Genomic DNA, 21,158 nt, shown 5'->3' on the forward strand with positions numbered 1-21,158 from the left:
TAGACGTTTCGCCATCCAGTGGCTTTATCAATACAAATTCTAGGACATAACTTGAAGACAGTAGAACTATGTACAGAAGATGAGGTAATCAGTCCCTCAGCCTAGGAGTAGGTGCGAAGAGCACCATAGTCGTGGAGATTCTGCAGAATCTCCACGACTATGGTGCTCTTCGCACCTACTCCTAGGTTGAGGGACTGATTACCTCATCTTCTGTACATAGTTCTACTGTCTTCAAATTATGTCCTAGAATTTGTATTGATAAAGCCACTGGATGGCGAAACGTCTACAATAAAGATACCCAGATGTTGCACATGTGTCTTAATCTCATCTATGTCCTGTTGGATGTGTGAATCTTCCATCCTGATTCTCTCTCTCCTCCTGGTGCCTGTGATGAAGCGGAGAGCTCTATTCTGGACTCTCTGTAGCTGTAGCATGTTGGTTTAAGTTGTCAGTGACATGGGTACAGAAGGATATTCTAGCATAGGGTTTATCATCATCCTGTACAGGTGTTTTTTGATGTGGGAAGTGGCTTAATTAAACCTGTATAGACTGCTGAGGAGTGGAGTAATCTATCTCGTATCCCAGGATCTTGTTGGGGTTTCTGATGGCAATAGGTGTACCTCTGATGGAGATATCTCCCTTTTCTTCTATAGTTATTGCATAACATCCAATGGTGCTGATGAGGACTTTTTCTGGTTTGGTCGTGATTCTCGATTTCTTCATAGTTCGGTATTAATTTTTTCTATTACCGTCACATGTTTATGTTCTCCCGTTATGGGGGTAGATGACACTACATGGATAACATCATCAGCAAATTGGGTGATGATAGTATCACTGAACTCGGGTTGAGAGAGATCGTTTACATATATGTTGAATAGTATCTGGCCTTTCACACCGACAGCTGGAGTGCCTTGTGGAACTCCAGCTGTCGGTGTGAAAGGCTCTGTCGACTTGCCTTTAAAGGTAGGGATGATTCTTTTTTTTCTGATAAGAAGTTGTATATGAATCTGAGAAAAGTCCAGTTATGGTCAGGAAGGTCGACAAGTTTAAATATGAGTCCGTCGTTCCACAAGCTGTCAAAAGCTCTGTGTACATCCCTGGCTGCAGTTAGGGCAAGGTTGCCCTGTTTCCTCAGGCTGTCCACAACATCGAAGATGATGTTGATAGCTTGTTGGGTTCCTCTCTGGCTCCTGAATCCAAACTGTTTTTCAGTGAAGAGGTGATTGTACTCTAGGTAGTAGTATAATCTGCTGGAAATGATTTTCTCAAGGACTTTACCAGTGACTTCAAGTAATGAGATTGGTCTATAGTTCTCCGGTTTGTTTGTCTTTGTTGGGTTTTGCAATGAATATCATCCTTGCTGTCTTAAAAGCCACTGCAAAGTGTCCCGAAGCCAAGATGGCATTAAAGACATTTACCAGAGACATTTTGCAATTTCTGGGTAAGAACTTTACTTGTTTCACTGTTATACCTGAGAGGCCAGGGGCTTTATTACTCATTCTGCCTATGACTTGACTCATAGACAGAATGAGTGTGATTGGTCTTGTAAGGGGGTGTTCATCTTCAAGAGTAGATGTATCAATTAATGGTATTGGTTGGAGGTCAGCGAGGTTGTCGTCTTTCCATTCTTTGACCCACTGGTAATGTTTATTATTAAATTTTCTACTATCATTGTTTGAGAGAATTTTCTCCCACACATCACCCATCAGATTGGCTTGGTCTTGTGGGTCATCAAGTTTGATATCAGCTTCCTCTTCATCGTCATCGGTGAAGGAATGTATTAGATAATGGGTAACCTTGTGTTTTGTCCCTAGAAGCTGGTGGATCTTGTTCCAGAACTTTTTAGGTTGACGTCTGTATTGATTAGCTTGAAGAACATGATATTTCCATAATTCACTATTGTGTTGTGTGATCAGGGTAATTAATTCTCTTCTCAGCCTCTGCCCTTGTTGGTTGTTTCGTTTGATGGTGCCTTCTACACTCTGCTTGATAATTTTTCATGCAGTCCCTAATTGGTTTATATTGCTGATAGATCTTTGATGCATTTAACTGACAACTTGCATGAGTGGCCTCTATGATTCTTTCGTGGAAGGGGCTGATTGCTTCGTCAATTGCAGCTGAAGGCTGGTTCTCAAGCGAAACAGTAAGGTCATTGCATAAGTAGTCTCTGAAGAGGTCAAATCCTCGAGTTTTTAGGTTGGGTTTCGGAGGAGTGGGTATTCTAAATGGCGATGCCTATAATGTTAGTATAACAGGAATGTGGTCTGATCCTACGTTTCCACCAGAGGAGAGACTGCAATGGTATAGGTCACAATCTCTGTTGGTTAAGACTATACCAGGTGTCCCCGGGTGAGGGCCAACATATGACTTAAAGAATGGGCCTTGGAATGATAGATTTCTTGCTGTCATTATATTAAATATTTGTTTTCCCTTTAGGTTACCCAGCGGATGTCCGGCGCCTCAGATGAAGAGTGCGGGGTGATGGGCACTAAAATCTCGTGCCAGGATTGTTGGAACATTTCTACTCAGTTTCTGGTGTAGGGAAATGGACTGTATATATAGCTGTCTTGGAGGAAAATATCCAGTTCCAACTATTAACTGACCATATGTGGTCGTCAGTTCTGTTGCTATAATGCTGTCTTCGTCAATATGGATGTTACGAAATGCATATCCTAGTTTCACTAGAACGACCACTCCACTAAAGGGCCCTCTCGATTTCTCGACAGTAGAGTAACCACATATCTTTATATGTTTGTCTGCTCTCATTCAGAAGGATAATGTCAAGATTGTGATTGTGTAATTCAACTTCAAGGTGAAGTTTGCGTTTTTGCTGCGTACAGAGTTGGTGTCTGAGATCATAGCTGCAAGGTGTGTGCAAGCTCTCCCTACTCATCAAGGGGAGGATTGTAGTCCTGAGTAGTTTTCTGTGTACCGGCTATTTTATCTTCCTCACTGCTGCTGGTGATATTAACCGATGCGTTAGACTCATCATCTGACAACTGTGGCATGACATTCACAGCCTCAGTCGTCATATTCACAACACTTACAGTATGAGACAGTGGGAGCTCCATGTGGAAATGTGAAAGTCCACTTGGGGTATCACTGGAAACTACTTGTACTTTTGGGCCAGCTTCTACAGCGGCAGATTGTGTATCAGTGTCTGGTGTAAGTTCAGGGGCAGTTATTAACTCTCAGCTCTGATCAAACTAACACTCAGGATAACCCAAAAAATTGTAACTGTGGGTCTTAGTGCTCGGAGTGAAAACACAGACATCCTCTTGGTGCGCCGTCCACTTGCAGAGTCCCGTGTGTCTCAACTGAGGCCATATGTGTGTGTGAACGAACGAACGAATACGACCTGAGCTGCGGTAAGATGGGGAGGAAGAAGGATGGGGAAGGATGGAAATACTGGAAAAGGGTGGGAGGGTGGAGGAGAGGAGGGTAAGAAAGGTAAGTGGCCTAACCACTTTGGCGCAAGTGGTACCGAAGTACTGTAGGTGTTGATGGCGATGAGAGAGGGGTGGCCGATATCAGCGGTGAGCATCTGACGAGGCGAGTGTGGTCATACAACAGGAGGCAGGCAGGAGACGGCAGGAAGTGCAGAGAAAGCAGCTGTAGAAGGGCAGAGTGGATCGTCAGCTAGGCAGTGAATAGTCTCAAGCTAGTTATACAACTGAGCCATTGGAGAGATTGTTGAACTTCGTTCTTGTGAGATGGCGCGCTTTGCATGGGAGTTTTGGAATTGGTCCCGGATCGTGGAAGTGGTCGAGTATTGCGTCTAGTTCAATGGGAGGTTCTTCGTCACAGGTGAACTTGACAGTCCCCTCTTCGAGCCGTTGGATGAGTTCTTGGACAAGCATTGCGTTATTGTATGGTTTCGTGATGTAGAACGAGACACCAGGCGTGTTGAGGAAGGCTAGTTTGGTTGTAGATGCAGGTGAGGTCGGTGATGGAAGGTGGAGATGGTCTCTCATTGGTGGGTGTTGGTGGAGGCTCGACGGGCAGCGAGGCCTCTGATTGGTTCTTGGCAGTGGTGGTGGCTTGAGGAGGAGGTGGTCTCTCATTGGTGGATTCTGAAGTAGAGCAGGTGGCGTCTGCAGATAACATATCTTGCAAGTCATTTGGTGCCTCGAAGCTGACGGTTTTCGGAATTATCTTCGAAATATCAGCTGAAGGAGGACTAGCTGGGAAGTTGAATGATGGCATATTGTTGAGAGCAAGAATTTCATTCATAAATGTGTTGAAAGAAGCCGGGTTTGCTGCATTTTGCATGTATGCATACATCATGCAGTAATAAAATTTTGTTGAGATATGGTCGGGTAGAGGAGAGGCGGTGGGGGGTGGAGGCTGTTGAGTGGCTTGTAGAATCTTGGTGGTTGTAGACTGAAGCTTGGCTACTTCAGCATACGTAGGAAAGTTTCCTGTTGTCTTCTTAAGGTCTTCCTTTAGCGTCTTTGAAAGGATCTCTTTACGAACAGGACATTTGGCTGCCAGAGTATGGTGGTCGCTCTTACAGTTGATGCAGGTGGGAGCAGTAGAGGTGCAGGAACGAAAGTCGTGACCATCAGACCCACAGGTGGAACAGATCTTGTTCTTCACATGACATTCGGTAGTTGAATGATTGTAGGAGTAGCATGTCCAACAAGGTGCTATATGGCTGAAGCGTTCTGGCTCAATCTGTCGAGGGTTGATGAAGCAGTAGATGTCCAGGCCATCAGACAGTGCTCTGGTTGCAATGGTGACGTCACACGATGAGACATCGTGGAGGTGGTAGAGGTTCCCCTCCCCAACGGGGATCATAGGGATACTGGTTGACAAGAGCAGGAGCGTCTGTGACCTTACAGGACGAAGTCCTGTGAATCTATGTGTGAGAATGATTAACTTCGATTGGCCAGATGTGTCAAGTGACGAAATACTCAGGGTTGACTGGCGAGTAAGCGGTACATGTACGCTCACTCTGAGGTATATCCTAGGCCACCTAAAATTTATTTTGGGGCTAATATCTCCATAAATGCTAATTTATGGAGATATTTATGTAACTAATATTCCGGGAATAAACTTGATACTGAATGAACACTAAGAATGAAGAAACACTGCAGTAGGTCTATAGGCCTATGCCAGTTAGGCCTACCTATCACATCGAAATCTCAGCTATGTGTCCGATCAGTCATAACTAAGATCATATTAACAGCAACGGTCATTTTTCACTTAGCTATGAAGATTACTTACACAAAAACTGTCTATGGGAATCACACGTTTTCTATTCTAACAACTTAGTAGGAGGATGTGACAGATATATTCATGTGTTAGTTTATTATGCTAGATACGAAAATGTCTTCTCAGGCTCAAAGTTCAGACAAGTTCATAATCCTTGAATGTGAAAGGTCAGATAAATAATCAAATAATATAGATTTTAAGTTTTATTACTTACTAATGAATAACAAAATATATTTATAACAGCGGCTTGAGTAAAGCTCACGAGTGTTACAATGTCTAAAGAATTATTTTAATTAGTCATTCATTATTTTAGATTTTTTATTTTTTTTTTAAATTAAGACACTGGAGTATAATTTTTTTAAATTATATCAAGACTCCTCACGTACATAATTACAAAAGTTTAACATAAACAACAAGACTCCGCCACCAAGAAAGACAAACAGACGCTTTTTTTGAAAATCACATGTAGCGTCCAAAGCCGCCCAATATGTATTTATTACATGTAGACAAAATCATCTGCTGTCTATCAACGGCCTTTAGGCTTGCAGGCAAGTATGCTTGGTCATCCCTGTTGGAAGAAACAGTTCATTATCTCTTACAAGTGACGAATATATTTTATCATATACTGTGCATTTATAAACATCCAACATTACTTTTACAAGAAGATATCAATATAATAAAGATTAAGATAATAATGTAAAGATGTGCATTGTGACTCATTTTAATGAAAGGTTTGAGGGGTTGTTGAGGTGGTTTGGACATCTGGAGGGAATGGAGAAAAATAGGACGTATAAATCTGGGGTAGAGGGAAGGAGTGAGGATCGTCCCTAGGAAAGGATAGAGGAAGGAGGCAAAGATTTTGAGAGGCTTGGACATCTAACAGACTTGAGTGAACGTGTTAGAAAGGAGTGGAGGCAAGAGGATTTTATGATTTGACGTGTTGCTGCAGTGTGAACAGAAAAACATTCATGAAGTAGTCTGCACTCAGGAGGAGAGGCGGGGATGTAGCGGTCTGGAGCGTTATCTTAACTGCGATATCTGCGACCTTCTAGCAGGACTGATTGAATGAGTGACTGTTGTCTTTGTCAGGTCACCCTGCCTCGTTGGGGGACGGCTGTATGACCCATAAGAAATGATCTACAGCGCCTAGGGAATGAGAAATAATCAGGTTTGATCCGAGGAACGGGAGGGTAGTTCCAATTCCTTGAATCAAAAGCCCTTCCCCAGCATCAAAGCCTTCCCTTGAAGGGTTAAGAATATACAATGTCTGGGGAATGGGAGGTGGGTGGGGGTAATTATGTCTTATCTGAGGAAGAAAAAAGTAACTTCAACATCTTGGATAAATAAATAGCCTCACACGAGCATCAAGGCGCCGCTCTTCAAACGACTTACCGTTTTATATAAGGCCAAGTTTAGAACGACAGCTTTCATATAAAGCTCCAAATTCTCCAGTGAGTGGACCAAAGCAGGCGTTCCTACCCAGCTTGTGAATCTTCACATAATCTGTACAGGTGATGACTCCGTCCCCGTTGCAATCCTGAGGTACCAAACGATGTATTACTAAACGGTAATGATTCATAAGGATTGGTAAGAATGACTTTGATATAGTTTATATAAATCGACGTTAAGTAATGCTCTGAATGAAGATTATTTTCCACTATTTTCGAGAGAAACTCGTTGTTCATTTGCTGTACTGTTGTTCAGATATATGCGCAGAAAACAAGTCATAGTTTCGTGGCTGGAACAATTCACAACTAAATTTGAAATGGAAACCAGATGACCATTGTAAATCATCCGATACTTAATAACGGTCCAGGATGAATTGAAAGTTTTTTTAATATCCATTGTTAATTTCGATGTATGTAAATGTACACACACACACACACACACACACACACACACACACACACACACACACACACACACACACACACACACACACACACACACACACATATATATATATATATATATATATATATATATATATATATATATACATATATATATATATATATATACATATATATATATATATATATATATATATATATATATATATATATATATATATATATATATACATATATATATATATATATATATATATATATATATATATATATATATATATATATATATATACATACATACATATATATATATATATATATATATATATATATATATATATATATATATATATATATATATATATATATATATATATATATATATATATATATATATATATATTTACAAACATTATCTCACGGTCCACAACAGGACTCGAACCTGCAAACTTTGCATCACAATACACAGTACTTTACCTTAGCATGCTTTCCCATGTAGTTACGGATAATGTTGGCAGCACAGGCCAGATCATTGGCACAGTCCTCAAAGGCTGAAAGAATTAAAAAGTTAACGATTGATTTTAAAACCTAAAACATTACATGTATGTAATAGTATGAAATTCACATTTAACATTTTAAATTTCCGTGTCTCCAATTTTGGCAATGTTTAGCATACGAATATATATATATATATATATATATATATATATATATATATATATATATATATATATATATATATATATATATATATATATATATATATATATATATATATATATATATATATATAATATATATATATATATATATATATATATATATATATATAAACACAAACCTATATTTTTGGAACTCAAACGAAGAAACGATCGAAAACGATCAAATATTTAAGTTCCATATACAAATGATTACACAATTATATAAGTAAGGATTTTATTTATAGACTAAATAGACAGTCCTACTGACCTCCCTGTCTGGCATTTGAGTCACCAGGTCGGACTAACTTGTCAGTGTCCAGCCAGTAGGCGTGTGAAATGAGGAAGACTCCACAGTAGCCATTAGGACAGTACCCTGGGTTGACACACTTGGTGGAGGCTTCACACAGACAACCCAGGCAGTTCTCATCCACCGGGGCATATTCCTGACCTGAGGCACGTAAAACATACGATTAGCTTCTAGAAGTCGAAGTTATCGCTGGTCACCTATCCTAATATATCTCACAAAATTTATTATAATCATGATGAAGCGATAAATCCGTAGAGGTCACACAGCGCCAAGGGAATGGAAGGTAACCAAGTTTGATCCAAGGAAGTGGAGGGTAGCTGGAATTCCTTGGTTCAAGTGTTCAGTATTTCAATACCACCGAAGCCTAGTTTATCATGTAACACAGTTGTGCTGAATACGTTATGTGGGCTTTTATATGACAAAATTATCCGACAATACTTCGAACGAAATGTGACCACTTAAAGGTACTTTAACCTACCTGCAACATTAAGAACTTATCAAAACTCAAAGTATTTTCAACAATTTTACTCGCCTATTTATAACTGTGTAAATGATAAAAATTAGTTTATCATTAAATTAATTAAAAAAATTATCATAACAAAAAGGCATTGCAAATTACTAGGCTGTAAGTGATGAACATCAATGATAATCTATAGTCATGCAACACAGGCATAGCAGTAACACGTTACAACATTCAGGAAGGCCATCACGTTACCATGCTACACAAAGGTAGGTAGGCGAGTTACAGGTTCAAGTATATGGCAATTTTGTTACCATGCAACATAGGCAGAATAGTGTCACTCAGAGATGAAGTCCACCATAATATTACGCAACAAGTGTAAGATACTATCATTGTCACTCAAGTATAAGGCCATCACGTTATTACGCAACACGGGCAGGGAGCTATCAGTCATTCAGGTATAAGGGGTATCTATCATGTTATTGCGCAAAAGATGATAGTGACGCACTCAGGTATAAGGCCATCGTGTTATTTTGCAACATGCAGGCAGGATACTGTCACTGAGGTGAGGTCAACTGGTTAGGAATGCTGAAAGCCTTGATGGGCGTTTCCAGTTCCTTTATCCACTCCTCTTTCTTCTGCGGCTTAGGGATAAAATGAAAGTCAAGGGATCCTTGAGCCACACTCCGGACCCGGTGATCAAGGCCACACCAGACACGGAGTCAAGATCACACCAGACACGGGGTCAAGACCACGAGTGTCTTGGTCAAGTCCACACTAGATCTGGTGGTCAAGATCACGACAGTATTGGTGGTCAGGGCCACACCGGACTTAGTAGTCAAGCACACCGGATGTGGCCTGCTTCATGAAGTGGGTCTTACCTGGAGTCGCTTCCGGTAGTCACGGCCCCGCGGCCTATCTGGAGTCGCTTCCGGAAGTCACGGCCCCGCGGCCTAGATTGCTGGTCTGGGCAGGCCAGGCCAGGCTGATGGCCTGACCAGTCAAGCTGTTAGTGCCCACCACCAGCAGTACAACACCTAGGGGTTTGCTGGTAATCCCATTTACTCACGGAGGGTGTTGAAAAGTCGTGGTCCCTTAACACTTAAAATGTTCTGTGTACTCATTGCTTCCCTGCTTTTCAGTGGAGGTATCTTGTAATTTTTAATTTTTAAAGGGGTGGACCGGCAAACCAGCGGAAGGCCTAGTTTAGATGTCCAAAAGGTCCAGTATCGGGTCATCATATGACTAAAACCAGCGTCAGAAAACACTTGTCCTGTTTCCTGACAAATCTTATCTAACCTAACCATGTGCCAAGCGTCTTGTGTTCAAATTTAGTAATTTCGGTGTGAAGGTTTAACAAACATCCTTCCAGTATGTTCCTGGTGCAGATTATAATGTATCGTTCTCACCTATATTCTAAGGTGTACAGTTCCAGGGATATTATAAACGAAAACAAGTGCTAAACCCATATATATATATATATATATATATATATATATATATATATATATATATATATATTTATATATATATATATATATATATATATATATATATATATACATATATATATATATATATATATATATATATATATATATATATTTATTTTTTTTTTTTTTATTATCACACCGGCCGATTCCCACCAAGGCAGGGTGGCCCGAAAAAGAAAAACTTTCACCATCATTCACTCCATCACTGTCTTGCCAGAAGGGTGCTTTACACTACAGTTTTTAAACTGCAACATTAACACCCCTCCTTCAGAGTGCAGGCACTGTACTTCCCATCTCCAGGACTCAAGTCCGGCCTGCCGGTTTCCCTGAATCCCTTCATAAATGTTACTTTGCTCACACTCCAACAGCACGTCAAGTATTAAAAACCATTTGTCTCCATTCACTCCTATCAAACACGCTCACGCATGCCTGCTGGAAGTCCAAGCCCCTCGCACACAAAACCTCCTTTACCCCCTCCCTCCAACCCTTCCTAGGCCGACCCCTACCCCGCCTTCCTTCCACTACAGACTGATACACTCTTGAAGTCATTCTGTTTCGCTCCATTCTCTCTACATGTCCGAACCACCTCAACAACCCTTCCTCAGCCCTCTGGACAACAGTTTTGGTAATCCCGCACCTCCTCCTAACTTCCAAACTACGAATTCTCTGCATTATATTCACACCACACATTGCCCTCAGACATGACATCTCCACTGCCTCCAGCCTTCTCCTCGCTGCAACATTCATCACCCACGCTTCACACCCATATAAGAGCGTTGGTAAAACTATACTCTCATACATTCCCCTCTTTGCCTCCAAGGACAAAGTTCTTTGTCTCCACAGACTCCTAAGTGCACCACTCACTCTTTTTCCCTCATCAATTCTATGATTCACCTCATCTTTCATAGACCCATCCGCTGACACGTCCACTCCCAAATATCTGAATACGTTCACCTCCTCCATACTCTCTCCCTCCAATCTGATATTCAATCTTTCATCACCTAATCTTTTTGTTATCCTCATAACCTTACTCTTTCCTGTATTCACCTTTAATTTTCTTCTTTTGCACACCCTACCAAATTCATCCACCAATCTCTGCAACTTCTCTTCAGAATCTCCCAAGAGCACAGTGTCATCGGCAAAGAGCAGCTGTGACAACTCCCACTTTGTGTGTGATTCTTTATCTTTTAACTCCACGCCTCTTGCCAAGACCCTCGCATTTACTTCTCTTACAACCCCATCTATAAATATATTAAACAACCACGGTGACATCACACATCCTTGTCTAAAGCCTACTTTTACTGGGAAAAAATTTCCCTCTTTCCTACATACTCTAACTTGAGCCTCACTATCCTCGTAAAAACTCTTCACTGCTTTCAGTAACCTACCTCCTACACCATACACTTGCAACATCTGCCACATTGCCCCCCTATCCACCCTGTCATACGCCTTTTCCAAATCCATAAATGCCACAAAGACCTCTTTAGCCTTATCTAAATACTGTTCACTTATATGTTTCACTGTAAACACCTGGTCCACACACCCCCTACCTTTCCTAAAGCCTCCTTGTTCATCTGCTATCCTATTCTCCGTCTTACTCTTAATTCTTTCAATTATAACTCTACCATACACTTTACCAGGTACACTCAACAGACTTATCCCCCTATAATTTTTGCACTCTCTTTTATCCCCTTTGCCTTTATACAAAGGAACTATGCATGCTCTCTGCCAATCCCTAGGTACCTTACCCTCTTCCATACATTTATTAAATAATTGCACCAACCACTCCAAAACTATATCCCCACCTGCTTTTAACATTTCTATCTTTATCCCATCAATCCCGGCTGCCTTACCCCCTTTCATTTTACCTACTGCCTCACGAACTTCCCCCACACTCACAACTGGCTCTTCCTCACTCCTACAAGATGTTATTCCTCCTTGCCCTATACACGAAATCACAGCTTCCCTATCTTCATCAACATTTAACAATTCCTCAAAATATTCCTTCCATCTTCCCAATACCTCTACCTCTCCATTTAATAACTCTCCTCTCCTATTTTTAACTGACAAATCCATTTGTTCTCTAGGCTTTCTTAACTTGTTAATCTCACTCCAAAACTTTTTCTTATTTTCAACAAAATTTGTTGATAACATCTCACCCACTCTCTCATTTGCTCTCTTTTTACATTGCTTCACCACTCTCTTAACTTCTCTCTTTTTCTCCATATACTCTTCCCTCCTTGCATCACTTCTACTTTGTAAAAACTTCTCATATGCTAACTTTTTCTCCCTTACTACTCTCTTTACATCATCATTCCACCAATCGCTCCTCTTCCCTCCTGCACCCACTTTCCTGTAACCACAAACTTCTGCTGAACACTCTAACACTACATTTTTAAACCTACCCCATACCTCTTCGACCCCATTGCCTATGCTCTCATTAGCCCATCTATCCTCCAATAGCTGTTTATATCTTACCCTAACTGCCTCCTCTTTTAGTTTATAAACCTTCACCTCTCTCTTCCCTGATGCTTCTATTCTCCTTGTATCCCATCTACCTTTTACTCTCAGTGTAGCTACAACTAGAAAGTGATCTGATATATCTGTGGCCCCTCTATAAACATGTACATCCTGAAGTCTACTCAACAGTCTTTTATCTACCAATACATAATCCAACAAACTACTGTCATTTCGCCCTACATCATATCGTGTATACTTATTTATCCTCTTTTTCTTAAAATATGTATTACCTATAACTAAACCCCTTTCTATACAAAGTTCAATCAAAGGGCTCCCATTATCATTTACACCTGGCACCCCAAACTTACCTACCACACCCTCTCTAAAAGTTTCTCCTACTTTAGCATTCAAGTCCCCTACCACAATTACTCTCTCACTTGGTTCAAAGGCTCCTATACATTCACTTAACATCTCCCAAAATCTCTCTCTCTCCTCTGCATTCCTCTCTTCTCCAGGTGCATACACGCTTATTATGACCCACTTCTCGCATCCAACCTTTACTTTAATCCACATAATTCTTGAATTTACACATTCATATTCTCTTTTCTCCTTCCATAACTGATCATTTAACATTACTGCTACCCCTTCCTTTGCTCTAACTCTCTCAGATACTCCAGATTTAATCCCATTTATTTCCCCCCACTGAAACTCTCCTACCCCCTTCAGCTTTGTTTCGCTTAGGGCCAGGACATCCAACTTCTTTTCATTCATAACATCAGCAATCATCTGTTTCTTGTCATCCGCACTACATCCACGCACATTTAAGCAACCCAGTTTTATAAAGTTTTTCTTCTTCTCTTTTTTAGTAATTGTATACAGGAGAAGGGGTTACTAGCCCATTGCTCCCGGCATTTTAGTCGCCTCATACGACACGCATGGCTTACGGAGGAAAGATTCTTTTCCACTTCCCCATGGACAATAGAAGAAATAAAAAAGAACAAGAGCTATTTAGAAAAAGGAGAAAAACCTAGATGTATGTATATATATATATGCATGTGCGTGTCTGTGAAGTGTGACCAAAGTGTAAGTAGGAGTAGCAAGATATCCCTGTTATCTTAGCGTGTTTATGAGACAGAAAAAGAAACCAGCAATCCTACCATCATGCAAAACAGTTACAGGTTTTTGTTTCACAGTCATCTGGCAGGACGGTAGTACTTCCCTGGGTGGTTGCTGTCTACCAACCTACTATATATATATATATATATATATATATATATATATATATATATATATATATATATATATATATATATATATATATATATATATATATATATATATATATATATATATATATATATATATATATACAAGGAATTCGCGAGAGCAGGCGAAATATACACAAACACTGATCTCTGGCTGAAGGAGACACGAACCTTAGGACAAGGTACGCAGTGCTTTACCAATCTACCCACCTTACATTGTTAAAATCTCTAGTAAGGCTGATGCATGCAGGGGATGAGATGAAAAGCTGTAAGCCTTCTCCCTGAAAGCTGGCTGCCTTGGATCAAACGTGTAGCGCAAGCTACACACCAAGGTATTGTCCAGTGTGGGTAGATTGGTAAAGCACTGCGTACCTTGTCCTAAGGTTCGTAAGTTCGAGTCTCCTTCAGCCAGAGATCAGTGTTTATATATATATATATATATATATATATATATATATATATATATATATATATATATATAATCTGATTAAGACCTTTGTCAGGACGAAGAAACACCACTACCATCCGGTATACATACCGTGTCCAGTAAAAAAAAAAAAAGCGGATCTCTAAATCTATTTAAAGTTAGTGAGCGCATCAATACTTGGAGGGAATACTTGATCAAGAGTGGCTGATAAGGTTGGTTACTGTAAATACTTATAAGAATCTAAAGCATTTCTTTCATGGGCAGGATGAAAAAGAAGTTAGTTTCAGAGAATGTTATCTGTAGAGTTTATAATGAAATCAATTAAGCACTTTCTTAAACAAAAATATTAAAAATCTTGTGACCCGAAAAATGGCTAAGATTTGTGATCATTCCAAGGTATATAAATATATATATATATATATATCTTTCAGTCTATATATAAAGCATTTATATACTTAAGGGTGTGTATCTCTATGTGTGCATTAATCTAACTGTAATTTTTAAAGGGATAAACCTGTGGAAGGTCTCGGTCTGATGACCAAAAGCTCCAGCTGCCGGTCATCACATGACTAAGACCCGCGTCAGGAAACGACTGTCCTGTTTCCTGACTAACCTAACGTATTTCTATGTGTATCAGCAAAGAAGTACGTATACCCTGGGCACAAACACTGACAGTTGACTTACTCCCAAGTTTAGGGATTAAGAATCCTTGATACTACTGACAAGTCAAATTGCGGCCCTGATGATCTTGTTACTAGTAAGATATGATCGTAAAGTAACTGGTCACTGCCTCAAGAATAAAAAGAAAAAAGAAAACTAGTATTATGAACACTGACTGACGTAAGAAGGCTGTCCCCATTCCCGGGGTAACTGTAAACTGTTGTCAGGTGGGATGGTGTCACCTCCAGGACCGGGCCCCACTAATCACGCCGCACCTTCAGTGAACGACTTGATCACAGTGTGAACGTTCACTTCTGAACTCACTTGATCCGGGTTTGTATATGCTTAGATCCAAATGACAATCTGTGTTCATTCTTCACTGCCGTATATGACTGTTCAGTTTAAAATGTTGAATATAAATACGTCGGCATGAATCAATAAGATATAAGATAGCACCAACAAACATTCCAGGAGACAAAATAACAGAAAATATTGCTGTATATTATCTCACCCTCACATCAGTGTATTTATGCTGAGTTTACTTACATTCTTATTTAAGGGATTTAGGTGTAATATTGCATTCAGACGTCTTCATTTTATTCCAGTAAACAAATATAATTATTCCTGAATACGCATCCAACTTACAAAAACCAGTGCAAGACCGGTTTTTGCTGTCTTCCAGCATTATCTTTCGAGTCAAGACGATAACAATGATGTAAGATATATGATGTACAACAGACAGCGTGTGCCTGAGCAAGGTCTTCAGCTTAACTCATCGTTTATTAAAGTCTCTTTACTTATATTGAAGAGTAACTTTCATGAATATGTAGTTTTATTTTTATTGAAACATTCTCGAAAGTTTCAGCACTCTTAAAATTAACCTAGAAAAGTGCTTTGGGCAAGATACATTTTACCTACAGGACGGTTCCTACATCCTTAATAATTTCCACAACATTTAGCAAGTGATCTGCTTTTTAATTGTTTTCACTGATATAAAAGAAAATTTATAATTAATTTTCAAAATAATGAACGCGCCACCTTTTCATTCAACAGAAAATGATGTCAAGGCGCACAATACAACTTCGTAAATAAGCAATGAGCATAAATTAATATTAGTCGGTGATTTTAACTTGTTAGTAAAGAGGGTGAAGCACCTTTAAATTCTTCATAAATTTTGTATTTTTTTAGAAAGTGCAGTGTACGATAGTTGCTCTAGGAACCAGTGTATATATATATATATATATATATATATATATATATATATATATATATATATATATATATATATATATATATATATATATATATATATATATATATATATATATATATATATATATATAATCAGCGAGATTGAAAAAAATCCTCTTAACATTCCACTACTTATTCAATGTATATCTAGAGAGGTATCAGACAACCTTGACGACGCCTCTGAAGTATTGACAATGAGGAAGGATGGGCTCCGTAACATGCACTTACCTACAAGATTCTTGGTCTACACCCTCCTGTAAATTGTTAGTATGTTATGTGGTGTACAGACTGACAGTCTTGATCTTACATTTCTGAAACTTTGTTTTTATTCATCCTGCTGAAGGAGTCTACAATTACTCCCTTCACTTAAAGCAGAGTTAATATCGACTCTTAGTCGTCAGGGTAAACATACCCCAGAATGTCAGGCAACTCATTATATTAGATTCATGGGAAACGCTAAATCTGTAGGGGTCTGGAGCTGGGAGTACGTGATCAAAGGAAGGTGAGTCAAGCTCCAATTTGTCAGATTAAAAGACCTTCACCAGGATCAAGGCAACCCCTTGAAGGACACCTTAGAAATAATCATTAATGGTTTCAAAGATTGTTAAAGGTACGGGTGTTAATACAAGAATGTTTTTGACTACCCGAAATTAAGTAAATACCATAATTATTATTATTATTATTATTATTATTATTATTCCTAATTCCTAATATTAAAGCACCATCTCCTGAGGGACCCCTATAAATATTAACCCATATCACACTAGTGATCATTTCCATATCTTCTCTTACAAGACGCTGTATGACCCTTGTAGGTTCAGCGTTTGTTTTTTATTATAATAACAATAAATTGTCTTACAAGAAACACTGACGTCTTGGGCAAGGTGAGCCGCTAGGTCCATGTATCAGTGGTCTCCCAGACGTCACTTGACCACAGCAGTCGGTGTGCAGGATCAAGGTCCTGGTTATTGCTTCCGCTATTGCACAAGTGCCCACAGAATATGCACACCGAGATGTGTGGCATGGTCTTCAAGACCAGGTGTGGCATGGTCTTCAAGACCAGGTGTGGCATGGTCTTCAAGACCAGGTCTAGCATGGTCTTCAAGACCAGGTCTGGCATGGTCTCCAAGGTCAGGTCTGGCATGGTCAAGACCAGGTCAAGCATGGTCTTCAAGACCAGGTCTGGCACGGTCTTTAAGACCAGGTCTGGCATGGTCTTCAAGACCAGGTGTGGCATGGTCTTCAAGACCAGGTGTGGCATGGTCTTCAAGACCAGGTGTGGCATGGTCTTCAAGACCAGGTGTGGCATGGTCTTCAAGACCAGGTGTGGCATGGTCTTCAAGACCAGGTGTGGCATGGTCTTCAAGACCAGGTGTGGCATGGTCTTCAAGACCAGGTGTGGCATGGTCTTCAAGACCAGGTGTGGCATGGTCTTCAAGACCAGGTGTGGCATGGTCTTCAAGACCAGGTTTGGCATGGTCTTCAAGATCAGGTGTGGCATGGTCTTCAAGACCAGGTGTGGCATGGTCTTCAAGACTAGGTCTGGCGTGGTCTTCAAGACCAGGTGTGGCATGGTCTTCAAGACCAGGTGTGGCATGGTCTTCAAGATCAGGTGTGGCATGGTCTTCAAGACCAGGTGTGGCATGGTCTTCAAGACCAGGTGTGGCATGGTCTTCAAGACCAGGTGTGGCATGGTCTTCAAGACCAGGTGTGGCATGGTCTTCAAGGCCAGGTGTGGCATGGTCTTCAAGACCAGGTGTGGCATGGTCTTCAAGACCAGGTTTGGCATGGTCTTCAAGATCAGGTGTGGCATGGTCTTCAAGACCAGGTGTGGCATGGTCTTCAAGACCAGGTCTGGCGTGGTCTTCAAGACCAGGTCTGGCGTGGTCTTCAAGAGCAATGAGGGAGTGATTTTAGCTTTCATTATTATTGTATTCATGGGAGAAGCGCTAAACCCGTTAGGGATCATACAGTCTTCAAGACCAGGTGTGGCATGGTCTTCAAGACCAAGTGTGGCATGGTCTTCAAGACCAGGTCTGGCATGGTCTTCAAGACCAGGTCTGGTATGGTCTTCAAGACCAGATGTAGCATAGTCTTCAAGACCAGGTGTGGCATGGTCTTCAAGACCAGGTGTGGCATGGTCTTCAAGATCAGGTGTGGCATGGTCTTCAAGACCAGGTGTGGCATGGTCTTCAAGACCAGGTGTGGCATGGTCTTCAAGACCAGGTGTGGCATGGTCTTCAAGACCAGGTGTGGCATGGTCTTCAAGACCAGGTCTGGTATGGTCTTCAAGACCAGGTGTAGCATAGTCTTCAAGACCAGGTCTGGCATGGTCTTCAAGATCAGGTGTGGCATGGTCTTCAAGACCAGGTGTGGCATGGTCTTCAAGACCAGGTGTGGCATGGTCTTCAAGACCAGGTGTGGCATGGTCTTCAAGACCAGGTGTGGCATGGTCTTCAAGACCAGGTGTGGCATGGTCTTCAAGACCAGGTGTGGCATGGTCTTCAAGACCAGGTGTGGCATGGTCTTCAAGACCAGGTGTGGCATGGTCTTCAAGACCAGGTCTAGCATGGTCTTCAAGACCAGGTCTGGCATGGTCTTCAAGACCAGGTCTGGCACGGTCTTTAAGATCAGGTCTGGCATGGTCTTCAAGACCAGGTGTGGCATGGTCTTCAAGACCAGGTCTGGCATGGTCTTCAAGACCAGGTGTGGCATAGTCTTCAAGACCAGGTGTGGCATGGTCTTCAAGACCAAGTGTGACATGGTCTTCAAGACCAGGTCTGGCATGGTCTTCAAGACCAGGTCTGGTATGGTCTTCAAGACCAGATGTAGCATAGTCTTCAAGACCAGGTGGGGCATGGTCTTCAAGATCAGGTGTGGCATGGTCTTCAAGACCAGGTGTGGCATGGTCTTCAAGACCAGGTGTGGCATGGTCTTCAAGACCAGGTGTGGCATGGTCTTCAAGACCAGGTGTGGCATGGTCTTCAAGACCAGGTTTGGCATGGTCTTCAAGACCAGGTGTGGCATGGTCTTCAAGACCAGGTCTGGTATGGTCTTCAAGACCAGATGTAGCATAGTCTTCAAGACCAGGTGGGGCATGGTCTTCAAGATCAGGTGTGGCATGGTCTTCAAGACCAGGTGTGGCATGGTCTTCAAGACCAGGTGTGGCATGGTCTTCAAGACCAGGTGTGGCATGGTCTTCAAGACCAGGTGTGGCATGGTCTTCAAGACCAGGTTTGGCATGGTCTTCAAGACCAGGTGTGGCATGGTCTTCAAGACCAGGTGTGGCATGGTCTTCAAGACCAGGTGTGGCATGGTCTTCAAGACCAGGTCTGGCGTGGTCTTCAAGACCAGGTCTGGCGTGGTCTTCAAGACCAGGTCTGGCGTGGTCTTCAAGAGCAATGAGGGAGTGATTTTAGCTTTCATTATTATTGTATTCATGGGAGAAGCGCTAAACCCGTTAGGGATCATACAGCGCCAGGGACATAAGAGGCAGTTAGATTTGATCTCAGGAAAAGGAGAGTAACTCCAGTTCTTTAGATCAAGAGCCCTTCACCGTCATCAAGGCGGAGCTGGAATAAACTGATTATTATACATTTCAAAGATACATTATTTATCAACTCCCATCACTTCCTTTTCTCCCATTTCCTCCTTTCCTGACATTTATTTCTTCCTCTGACATTTCCTTCTTTCTCTCTCATTTCCTTCTAACCTGACATTTACTTCTTAGTCTCCCATTTCCTTCTCTTATTCTCTCATTTCCTTCTCTTTTTCCCCATTTCCTTCTCTTTTTCTCCCATTTCCTTCTCTTTTTTCCCTATTCCTTCTCTTTCTCTCCCACTGGAAGTAAAGCATTTCATCACTGTACCTTTTCCCCATTAAATTTTTTTAGTTGTAAAGGTTATCCAGAAACTTGGGAACAGAAAGCAATCAATTCTAATCGGGAGAAGAGTGGCTCCCATTCCTTGGATCTCTTCCCTAGTAGTTATGGTGTTATAATTACAATAGCTGCATTGGTAAAAATAACCTAAATTTAGTCATAATGAGTAAATATGAATTACAGTGGCATGTGGAAATCCTTTCAATGCACTATGGAAACGCTAAATTCGTACGAGTTATACAGTGCCTGGGGAATGCAAGATAATGAAGTCTGGCCCAAGGAAGTGGGAGGGTAGCTCTAATCCCTTAAGAGATAAGATAAGATAAGATTTCGTTCGGATTTTTAACCCTGGAGGGTTAGCCACCCAGGATAACCCAAGAAAGTCAGTGCGTCATCGAGGACTGTCTAACTTATTTCCATTGGGGTCCTTAATCTTGTCCCCCAGGATGCGACCCACACCAGTCGACTAACACCCTGGTACCTATTTGCTGCTAGGTGAACAGGACAACAGGTGTAAGGAAACGTGTCGAAATGTTTCCACCCGCCGGGAATCGAACCCGGGCCCTCCGTGTGTGAAGCGGGAGCTTTAGCCACCAGGCCACCGGGGCACCCTTCGCTCAAGAGCACTTCAGGAAGTTCTCATTACCTTTCAAGGTCACCTTAGCCGTAGGCGAAGCTGTTGTCATACACAAGTGCTTATTATTTCTGAATGACGCATATTACATAAATACTAATATAAATTTCATGCAATACAACTTATAAAATGCAAAATTATTAATCTGAACATCAAAACATTCCTACGAAGGAGTTGAAGTATGTTTAGTAGGCTAATATAAGCAGGAAACCACAATCATGTGTTCCCTCCCCGTCCCCAGGTCATTGGATTCCCACTGTTTCTCTGTTACCAAGTACTTATAAACACAAACTGTTACTTACCATTCGCCAAGACGACCAAGAGAAGAGTCGTCAGGCCCAGAAGTGCTGTCTTCACCAGTGACATGTTTACTGTCTTGCCTCGTACTGCCTTTTTTAAGATATTTTTTCTGGAACTCCTTCAGCAGAGGACAAGGTGCGTGCAGGCTTACTGAGGGAGTCTCAATCGGCCTAAGAGGACAAGCCAGGAAGATAGTGAAACAGGCGGTGTGATGCTGCCTGTACGGTGGCTGGGACCTGAGTGAGGGTTG

The 21,158-nt window shown here is 41.2% G+C and overlaps 1 protein-coding gene across 1 annotated transcript; it reads right to left on the reverse strand.

Moving 5' to 3' along the window:
* Nucleotides 1-5,405: 5,405 nt before the first annotated feature.
* On the reverse strand, nucleotides 5,406-21,140 carry LOC128692002 (lysozyme 2-like). The gene is made up of 5 exons (XM_070085202.1): nucleotides 20,911-21,140; nucleotides 8,040-8,219; nucleotides 7,548-7,621; nucleotides 6,610-6,754; nucleotides 5,406-5,785 (listed from the first exon to the last, which is right to left on the reverse strand). Exons 1-4 carry the CDS (start codon nucleotides 20,972-20,974, stop codon nucleotides 6,614-6,616), a joined length of 459 nt encoding a protein of 152 aa, XP_069941303.1. The 5' UTR covers nucleotides 20,975-21,140; the 3' UTR covers nucleotides 5,406-5,785; nucleotides 6,610-6,613.
* Between the last annotated feature and the right edge of the window lie 18 nt (nucleotides 21,141-21,158).

The sequence above is a fragment of the Cherax quadricarinatus genome, chromosome 15, assembly GCF_038502225.1.
Source record: "Cherax quadricarinatus isolate ZL_2023a chromosome 15, ASM3850222v1, whole genome shotgun sequence".
Classification (NCBI taxonomy): Eukaryota; Metazoa; Arthropoda; class Malacostraca; order Decapoda; family Parastacidae; genus Cherax; species Cherax quadricarinatus.

Bases quoted from the DNA above. Each gene is read 5' to 3' on its own strand.
- LOC128692002 (XM_070085202.1), bottom strand. From the start codon at position 20,974: ATGTCACTGGTGAAGACAGCACTTCTGGGCCTGACGACTCTTCTCTTG. The intron at 8,220-20,910 runs GTAAGTAACAGT...TACGTGCCTCAG, and splicing joins CTTGGTCGTCTTGGCGAATG to GTCAGGAATATGCCCCGGTG. The intron at 7,622-8,039 runs GTCAGTAGGACT...TAATTCTTTCAG, and splicing joins CTCAAATGCCAGACAGGGAG to CCTTTGAGGACTGTGCCAAT.